General features: G+C 43.0%; 2 protein-coding genes across 2 annotated transcripts; one reads left to right on the top strand and one right to left on the bottom strand.

Annotated features, from left to right (window-relative positions):
• The first annotated feature begins 326 nt into the window (after nt 1-326).
• Nucleotides 327-4,545, top strand: LOC1277345 (derlin-2). Its single transcript, XM_316798.6, has 7 exons — nt 327-654; nt 870-970; nt 1,075-1,220; nt 1,346-1,433; nt 1,531-1,653; nt 4,103-4,266; nt 4,349-4,545. Exons 2-7 carry the CDS (start codon nt 878-880, stop codon nt 4,440-4,442), a joined length of 708 nt encoding a protein of 235 aa, XP_316798.3. The 5' UTR covers nt 327-654; nt 870-877; the 3' UTR covers nt 4,443-4,545.
• Nucleotides 4,546-4,718: 173 nt separating this feature from the next.
• Nucleotides 4,719-9,997, bottom strand: LOC1277431 (cerebral peptide 1). Its single transcript, XM_003437066.2, has 3 exons — nt 9,862-9,997; nt 5,413-5,912; nt 4,719-5,318 (listed from the first exon to the last, which is right to left on the bottom strand). The coding sequence occupies exons 2-3, from the start codon at nt 5,765-5,767 to the stop codon at nt 5,194-5,196; spliced, it is 480 nt and encodes a 159-aa protein (XP_003437114.2). The 5' UTR covers nt 5,768-5,912; nt 9,862-9,997; the 3' UTR covers nt 4,719-5,193.

Here is a 9,997-nt window from a genome sequence, read left to right on the forward strand (position 1 = left end):
ATAATTTTTATCAATTTGCGAATCAAACTATTTATTTCAAATGGCTTATGCAAACTAAAATGCAAAACTCGTTTCTCGACGCGAGTTTCCAAACAAATTCACCAGGTAATGTAAAAACAATCGGTTCGCGCCACCGGGAAATTCTCAGCAATACCGAAGTTGGGTATCTCTGCGAAACAGCAGGCTCGATTGGTAGGTAGGTAATTTTAGGTAGTTTAAGGGTGCTCAATCGTGAATCGGTAAGCATATTTAAAATCTGTAGGACTACAGATAAACGAATATTTCTAGTCACTCTGCCGGACCGTTTTCCCCCGGCGCACAGCAGTTTGGCAACAGCTGTCAAACCGGCGATGATGGCCTGTGTGTGCGGTGTGCGCGGTGTGCGGGGAACGCAAGCAAAACATAAACGTCATCGCGGGCACCGTCGCCCGTCCGTCGAGCTGGTGATTGGTACACGACAGAGCTAAGCCGCGAGTCCGAACAGTATCATGTACCAGGGGAGCTTATTTTGATTTCGCACACAGTTTCCCCGACCCATGTAACGCCAACGTCCAGCGAGCGGAGTCCAAGCAGACAGCCACCGACTCTTCAACAGCCGTTTTCCGTGGTGCCCGCCGCAACACACCCTTTCTGGTCGAGCGCGCGCACGTTGAGGTAAGGTTGTGTGTTTTGTCAGCCACGAAGCTAGGAGAAGGGTGGGGAGAAGGGGGCTTCGACCCCCTCCTCGCCTCCCCCGCTCCTTTCCATGGTGAAACAGTCGATCGCGGACGGGCGATACGGACTCGAGGACTGTCGTGCTGTTGTCGTTTCTGGTGGCCACCCTCCAAAAGTAACCTGTTTTCGTGTTTGTGTGTTCCGGCTCGTTTTAGGATGTACAATGGCATACCAAACGATACGGCAAGAATATCTCCAGATACCGATAGTGACACGGGTGTACTCGACGGCCTGCATCATCACGACCCTGTCGGTGGTAAGTGAAGGAGTTGGAGGCGTGTCACTGGCCTGGGGATGTCTCTTTAACCGGCTGCCTTGGTGTTGTTTTTTTTGTTTTGCTTTTGCCTCTGCTTTTCACAGCATCTCGACATCGTAACGCCCTTTCAGCTGTACTTTAACCCAAAGCTCATCTTCGAACACTACCAGCTATGGCGCATCTGCACCACGTTCCTGTTCTTCGGCACCTTTGGGTTCAACTTTCTGTTCAACATGATCTTCACATTTCGGTGAGTTTCCTCCCTATTGCCTTTCCGTTTTACTAAACCATGGTTCCACTGTTTCCCTTCTCATTTTCTTTATTCCCCTCTCTCTCTCTCTCTCTCTCTCTTTGTGTCTCTTCCTTCGATAAAAGGTATTGCCGTATGCTGGAGGAAAATTCGTTCCGCGGGAGAAGCTCCGACTTTGTAATGATGTTTCTGTTCGGCGGCACCGTGTTGGTGGTATCCTTTTCCAAATGAAAACAAAACAAACATTTGCTTCGCTTTGCATGCACACACACATATACACAAAGCATTTTCCTTAACGTGGCCGCTCCAGATTTGTGCGTTGTTTGTTAATTTACTTTTCTTAGGGCAAGCTTTTACCATAATGCTGGTGTACGTCTGGTCACGGCGGAATCCGTTCGTGCGAATGAACTTTTTCGGCGTGCTAAACTTTCAGGTAAAATCAATTGGCAAGCAGTGTCGCGTTATCTGTGCCATCAGTGCCCCATCCGCATGGGGTGTTATATGTAATCTTGCCAACAAACTAATCCTTAAATTACAAATCCTGTCAGTGACCGTGCAAAGATAATGCCTTCTCTATCCAGCTTATACTGTTAGTGCAATGGCGCAGGATGCGTCAACATTGAATCGATACATTTTTATTTTGCACGCAAAATTTACTGTAGATGCTAAGCCAGCTTAAAGTGGAAATGAACAATGAGCTTTTTGCTGACAATTTGTTTTTTAGATTACCCTAAAATAATATCATTATTTTTGTTAACATACAATTCATCTAAGAGTATCAATCAAATTCCCCTACTCCATCGAAGCGATTGTCGAAAATGATAAAACCGTATTGCATCGAATTACGGACACTTAAGACTTTTTTGGCATGTAATTATTTCTCACTATTTCAAATTTAACCCGTCATACCTCACACAGTTTAATGCAGCAAACCTTCTACAACTGAGAAAAAAAAAGATTTCCAATAATTTTACTGGAAACATTGTAAAAACTCATGCAACAGCAACGATATTTTGTTTCATATTCCGGTCAGTTTCGCAATTCCGGCTCTTGTCGTCAAATTACGGACGTTTTAATTCGAATTCCGGACATTCACAAACGACACCTTTTTTGTTTTTAACTTTTTTTAACGTCTGGACACCAAATTCTGAGGGTCAGTGCCCTACTGAACCGACAGAACGACGGACTGATTTTGAGTGCGGTTTTTCTCTTATACTCGTAGATCCATTGAACTGAAGTACTGTTGTGCGAATCGACGATCTTCTCCGAACGGTCATTAAGGCATTTGTCACATCTAGCATTAAATTATGTGTCATTTAGTCCTAGTTATTATGTGTCAAAGCACATATTTTTGTGCATTTAATCTCAATTCACTTCGTCTGTCCGGAATTAAATCCTGATAGGTAAAAAATCCTGATTCGAATTCCGGACATGTGATTTAATCAAATTCAGAGCACAATATGATAAAACACCGTTTTTTTAAGTTAATTACAACTTCCACAAAAAATTCCGATGTATTTCAATGCACGTAGACGTGATCGATAGGAATTATCGAATAAATTACACTGGCGTCAGTTTGAGGTAAAACTGCTAAGAATGCCTGTGGTGATAAACTGACCGACAGAGAATATTTATTTACTGTGGTATCAGAGTCTACTAGGAATCAGACACATTTTTAATTGATTCTAGTACATCATGGCAATCATGTTAAATTAAATGGTATGACCATGGGATTTGAAGAAATTCAATAAAACATGCCGAATGTCCGGAGTTTGAAACATAACAATGATGGAGTTTGAAGCAATGTTGGTTTCCTTTGAGCATTTAACAATATTTTAAAATGTGGTGATTGTTAGAGCATTTTACCACACTCTACGCATTGTTGTTGAACGGGAAACTCTTGAAGTACATTAGGGCAATCTGAGCGGCCTTAGCCCCCCCCCCCAGCTAAATCTCCACTCGTTAGTTCGCTTTTATAACGATTTTCTATTAATGTACATAGAAATGGAAAACTAAATCTTTCTCATAGTAGTACATTCTTAAGGCCGGGGTATATTATCCGTACTCGCTAGTATAATTTACATTTTCAGTAGCGCATCTTGCGGCGGCTCACTGAAGCATTTTGCCAAACAATTTGGAGCCGCTTCAGAAAATACATTATTTTCCCATGTTTTTTACTTAATTCGGATGGAAAACGTTTTGTAAAAGGTAGATGCACATGTCCTGCATGCATTGCATCCGTTTTCACGAAAAAAAACGATAGAAAAACTAATTAATTTTGAGATCCGGCATGAGCATTCCCTCGATGATAAAAAAAGCTGCCGCCAGATGCGCTAGTGAAAATCGAAATTACACTAGCGAGTACGGACAGTGTCCCCCGGCCTAAAGACTTCTCTAAGACGAAGTTACGTCTTTCTTCACGAAGACTATAGATACCACTAAATTAATACAATAACTGCCATTTAAAAGGACAGAAGAAAATTAATCCCTAACAAATATAAGGGTTAATGTATTTGGTATTCGTAAAAAGTTATTCATAAAAAGCGAACATTGTAATGTTTTTTTGAGGACGTTTGAGGAAAGTAGGGGCCCCATTTCGATCCCCCGCTTAGGGGCCCGGGTTTGTTAAATCCGCCTTTGGTTGCACTGGTTACACATTAGAAACGTTTGTGTAATTCAATGCTATGTCTAATCAGTTGTTCTTTTTTTGCACTATCTAGCTCGATATCGCAATACAAACTAGTCAACCGACTCTTTTTATTTGATTCAATCGTTTACCTTCGTGAAAGATTTAAACGTTATTCTCTCAACAACACAAAATGTAACATTTCCTGTCCTACCTAGCGATGTAATTGATCCGAGCGACTGCTCCTCTTTTCCAGGCACCTTACCTACCGTGGGTACTGCTCGGGTTTTCCGTGCTAATAGGCAACACGATCTGGGTGGACTTGATCGGTATCGTGGTAGGCCACACGTACTACTTCCTCGAGGATGTGCTACCAAATCAGCCGGGAGGCTTGAAGCTGCTTAAAACACCTCGAATCCTGTACGTCTCCACTAGTGTTTCCTGTTTTCAATCCCCCAATAGTACTGATATCTCTTCGTTTGTTTCTATGTTTCCCCAACAGCAAACTATTGTTTGACGAGGTGGCAGAGGATCCAAACTACGTAGCGCTGCCCGAGGATCAGCCGGGCGGTTTTAACTGGAGGCGAAATAACTAAAGCGCCGCAACCACGCAGCGGCAGTGTTTTAGTAGTACCGCAAGCAAGTAAATAAACGTGTCGGGTTTACGTGCAAGACTATTGCGCCAATGCTAGCCGAGAATACTGTAACTAATCCGGTTGCTCGGCACTCCAACACGTGGTGCGATATGAGATGTTGCCGAAATTGCCCCTTTTTTGTCTCTCCTCGCACACCCTGTCGCTACGGAAGCTTTCGATTGATTAGTTTCGGGTTGTGATATCATTCCAAAACATATTGCATGCCGCTGGTGTGCGTACGTTTCTTTTTTTGTTTGTTCTCTCTTTATTTATACATTGATCATTAAACATTACGATTACCGAGGGTTAAAAATTGATTTTCATCGTCACATCGGGAAGATTTGATCAAAGCGAAATGTGTACAACTAGCGTGGTGTGGTGTGTGTAATAGTGTATCTGTAAATAGTGTAAAACCGTATAATCTTTGCATTGCTAGATCCTTTACACTAACATTGTTGGTGGCATTGGTTACAGTGAACGCTAACGAGATCATAAAACCGTCTCCGTGTCTGCACCAGCGTGATTTGCTCCGATGTCTGATGCTGTATTCTTTTGGATTTTCTTAACTTGCTTGCAGTGGGCGAGGGGAACTTCAATCGGGTGGTAGAGCTGCTGGTTATCCGTCATGGCTATTGGGCCACGGTTAAGCGTAGGTGGATGATAGGATGCTGCAATGTGCTAGTGTCATAATCCCCCCGTGCCAGGAGGCTATTTAGTAACTTCGACTCAGTTCCTGCCGTTTGCCCCAAGCCGATGCAAGCTTGTCCCACTTGTCCGCGCGCTTACCCCACAACCCCTTCAGATTGTTCCATCCCGGTTCTCGTTTCCCCCAGGCCGCTGGCAACGAAATTCAACAAATAACAAGCGTATTAATCTAAACCATTCCCCGGGCTCTGTTGGGCCATTTCGACCCGGAAAGTGCGATACCTACCGCCAAACTTGGTCCAGCCGGAATTCCGATTGCCACCACTGAGACGTTTGCCCCAGGCCGCGTTCATCTTACTCCAGCTTCGCTTGATGTCACCGTTCGCATGCGGGTAGCCAAGACGTGCCGCCAGGCTGTCGACCAGCTCGTAGTCGTCGGGTCCGCCGCCCAGCTGTCGCGTGCTATCGTGCTCCAGCGTGTCCAGCAAGCCGTTCAGGCTGGCCATCGGCATCTTGCTGCGATCCAGCTCCGGATAGTTGGGATCGCTGCCCAGCGCCCGTTCCTCCGAACTCTGGCCGCTGCAGTGTAGCACGGACATCAGCGCGATGACTACACAAAGCAGACACCGGTGCATCTTCATCGCTGTCGCTTCAAGAGTCCTTGGAGATGTGCGAGCGAGATCTAGTATCCTGCGGAAGTCTGATGTCTTACAATGTAGCGTACAAGATTCAAAGAATCAATGTCCGTGTTTTGGTTTTTAATTGATGGGATGTGAACTGGAAGAACTGAAAGATGAGAGAATAATGAGAATATCTGAAGTTTATTTCTTATTTAAAAGAGTTTATTTAAAAGAGAAAGAACGCAACGGTTTATAGGGTTTTCAAATTTTCCGCTTGTTACGACAACTTATAGTTGTCGCTTCATTCTAGAGACAGGCGTGTCTAGAATCGTGTGTCACACACTAATGGTCCTTAGCGGTGCAAGAAGTCCTGGAAATATATGAGTACTCCCAATGCAGTATGCTTAGGTATGGGCCAACAAGCACAAGCATTGAAATGTTTTGTTAGGGTCGTCTTCTGGGTGGCAGCACCGCTTCCAGTATGTCTAGCAATGTACTTCCCAGAAAAAAGAGACTACTTAACGTGAGACCAAGAGCTGTGTTGAAACGTCACGATGTATGTGCAAGTGCTGTTAACAACGGGCACCATCGTACCCAATTAACCGTCTGGAATATGGCGTGTCCCGATGGATAGCAATAAAGAACCTAAATTGCGTCCAGTTTTTATAGCATTGATTGCTGTTCAGTTTAGTGATGCTTCAGCAATAGCTCTTCAATCAGCTTTGAAGACACTAACGAGTTCCGATGTTTTGTACGGTACGGTCACTATTGCACAGCTGTAGTCATCGATGTGCGAACGCTAGCCGTTAATCGTTCATCACTCGTCTGCAATCTTCGCAGCGTAAGCTTTGCTAGTACGGCAGTTGTGTTTACACTGCTTTTGGCGAGTGAGAGCCCTATTTTTGGAGATGATTGCGTTTTTTTTTGTTCGGTCCGTCCAATAACCGACTGTGGACATCGGGTGATACCGCGAAATATCACAAATCCTGAACGAGCAAAATGGATGTTTGCCGTTGGAGATGACAAGCATAAACACACAAAAAATCCTTCCCTACACATGTTGGAGGTGCTTATGTTGAGAGGACATAGATAATTGCCGGGTTGCATTTACGACTATTGAATGCACAGCGTGCCTAACATACGCAGCTTTTCGATACCCATTTACTCACCCCCGCACGAGAGGACATGTTTTAGGATGCATTTTCAAGATTGTGTGTGTGGCAGTTAAATGTCATGTGTTAATGGGCTTTCTCAAATCCCATTATATTCCTTAGGAGTATGGCAGTCAGTGAGCGGCACTTCTCTCAATCTACTTGTCCCTGTCCCTTTGCACTGTTTTGGATTGTTGAAATCTCAGTTCATGGAAAATGATAAAATCTCGGATCTAATCGGGAACCGAAATATAGAGCACGCGCTTGTCTGCGTTGTTTAACTCTACGTTAACAACTCTGCTGTGAGAGCTCCGAAAGTGTGGTTCGTTACTGGACGCTTTTATTATATCAAATTATTGTTCATCAGCAATTCCAATAACTTCGTAACGTTTTTAATCAAACTTTGACAGTTTTTGTTATTTTGTTTTTCTAATTCAACGCTCAAAATAGTGTCAATCGGAGTTCAGCCCAGACTTTCAGGTAAAGTTTTTATACAACAAGACAATCAATCTACATATTTTTGACTTCATCGGCTAAATCATGCTCCAGAACAGATAGCAAGCTAAAGGAGCAATGTCTTTGCCATACAACAGGTGGTTTTCTACCATTTCAATGTTTCTTGGTACTTTTGAATAATCGTCGTAGGAGCAGCTACTCACAAATAAGCAAAGGCCCTTCGTCGTCTCTCGTCCTCAGTTCACATATAATCTAATACCCCACGTTTTGGATCATTCTCGTTGCTTTTCGTCAATGGATATTGACTTCCTGAGTTACTCAAAGTTTCTTCATGGTATGGTGCAGGTTCTACACCCTGGAACGTTGTTCGTCTTCTAAATAAAAGTAACTTTTTAACCCTGCAACCAAGTCGGAAATAAAGCTTCAGCTAAAGCCTGCTTGGCACACATTTGAACCAAGTTTCGAAAGATTTCGGCAGACGTTTTCTTCATATTGTAAATAACAAGATCAGAGCTCCCTGTAATAATGCACTATTGCAAAACTTATGAAACTTTTGTAAGTTATATCCTTTGTAGAGAAATAAAAGAGAGTGGAAAAGCAAGTCCAAAAATTATTGTTCACATAACCCATATTCTGCTAGAAAATATCTGTCAAACACACTTTTTACAGGGTTAAGGGAAATCAAGTAATCCAATCGAAGCTATCCATCGTCAGATATTTAACAATAACTTTTGCTCGTAATTTTTTGACAGGCCTTGAGAATCATCGTTTTTATTCGCGTTTAAACATAATTCTTCGATTGCTCACCAGTGTCAAAGTGCCCTCACGGTGGTATAATTGTACGTTTCTTACAACAGAAACCCGCGTTGTTACAAAATAGTTTATTAAACTACGAAATTTGTACCCGTCGAAGATTCGTGGTGTGTGAACGCTGGGCGAATCTTTTGTTGGCAATTGTTTCTAGTTTGATGGCGCAAAATTCCCCAACAAAGATATGGACTGTATGAGCGTACCTAATAAGAAACATCAAACATCAATGTTGATGTAGAACAAGTGGTGAAAATCTGACATCCACACGACATGCGAACTTATTGGTACTCCTAATATATTTTCAGATTGTATTGGGCCGGTCTGGTGGTACAGTCGTCAACTCGTACGACGTAACAACATGCCCGTCATGGGTTCAAACCCAGATTAGACCGTGCCCCCATACTTAGGACTGACTATCCTGGTATGGTAACAATAAGTCACTGAAAGCCAAGCTCACTTCACTAAGTGGGTACAGGCAGGCCTTGACCGACAGCGGTTGTTGTGCCAAAGAAGAAGAATAAATTTTCAGAAGAATTGAATTCTACAGAGCTCAAGCATCATTACAAAACTCAAAAGGTACATGCGGCACAACAATACAAATTTTATGTCCTTTACTAAATTCGTGATTCATATATTTCGTCTCCGTTTAGCATGTGGACCTTGGCTACTTTAGATATTCAAGAATTAGATTTTTTCAATAGAGCAAATTAATCTCAATTTATGATTTTCACTCACCAAACGTAATCATTGCCCTGAGGTTTCGAATATAAATTTCGGGAAACCAGCAATGCTCCGTTCATACCTGTTTGATCGTGGACGGTTGAATTTTACAGACCGTTTAGCCCCCTTTACTATCTACACTCTAACTGCCCAATTTGCGTGCTGAACGTTACCTTTTGCATCTGTCAGCTAATTTGCTCACCAAATTGAGTCACATCCCGCTCACATCACTTGACACAAATTTTTGCTCCCAAAAGCATACGATGGGCAATGGATGAGAAAGAATAGGAAAAAAACCCACAAATGATGAAGCAAACGAAGCAAACAACGAGCGCACTAGCAGAGCGATCGCATAAATCAACCTTCATTATCTAGTCCCCGTTTCGCCCGCGGGAAAAGGGAAGAATTTCGGATCGAGCGCCAGCAGCAAGCGATGGAAAAGATTAGAGCCAATTAAATTACACCCTTGCTCTAGTCACTTGGTGTGTTTTGTATGTGTGTGTGTGTGTGTGAATAACATTTTGTTGCACTTGAGTAGATTAAAATGCACTTCTCGAGAGCATTCAGAGAGTGTCAGAAAGTAATTTGAAGTGTCAGGAGACAGGAGGAGAATAGTGCTGGGCAAGATAAAGGAATATTAATTAAAAGATCACTTTCTTTGCGAAAAGAGCTGCAGAGTTTGAATAATTCATGCTTTCAAAACCTAGTAAAATGGCTTAAAACGCACAAAACCGGGAGTAAGCAAGTGGAGAATGGTTGAAATTGAGTGGTAATTGACACGCTGTCCATGACTGGTGCAGTTCGGAACCATCATTCCACTTTGAGTCAGCACTGCTTAACCGTTAACACTGTTGGTGCCAAATTTTGGAAAGAGTTTAGCGGCCGAACCACAGTAACACGCCACGCACATTTCAAAACTTGTGTAACATTGTGCAAACCTGGTGTGAATAAAACATGCTGCAGGAACGCAAAACCTACTTGCAACTCTGCCTGAATGCTCCGCAGCGGAAACGACACTTAATCAAAACCGCACTGAACACTGAAACGAATGCAGCCCTCCAAGCACTGGCTAGTCACTCAGCAGAACTGCGACCACGGCCGGCAGTCCGCACGT

The sequence above is a fragment of the Anopheles gambiae genome, chromosome X, assembly GCF_943734735.2.
Source record: "Anopheles gambiae chromosome X, idAnoGambNW_F1_1, whole genome shotgun sequence".
In the NCBI taxonomy this organism is placed as follows: domain Eukaryota; kingdom Metazoa; phylum Arthropoda; class Insecta; order Diptera; family Culicidae; genus Anopheles; species Anopheles gambiae.

Excerpts from the sequence above, each read along its gene's own strand:
- LOC1277431 (XM_003437066.2), bottom strand. The coding sequence starts at position 5,767 with ATGAAGATGCACCGGTGTCTGCTTTGTGTAGTCATCGCGCTGATGTCC. Across the intron at positions 5,319-5,412 it reads CGGCTGGACCAAGTTTGGCG|CGGCCTGGGGGAAACGAGAA; the intron begins GTAGGTATCGCA and ends TTTCGTTGCCAG.
- LOC1277345 (XM_316798.6), top strand. The coding sequence starts at position 878 with ATGGCATACCAAACGATACGGCAAGAATATCTCCAGATACCGATAGTG. Across the intron at positions 1,221-1,345 it reads AACATGATCTTCACATTTCG|GTATTGCCGTATGCTGGAGG; the intron begins GTGAGTTTCCTC and ends CTTCGATAAAAG. Across the intron at positions 1,434-1,530 it reads TCGGCGGCACCGTGTTGGTG|ATTTGTGCGTTGTTTGTTAA; the intron begins GTATCCTTTTCC and ends TGGCCGCTCCAG.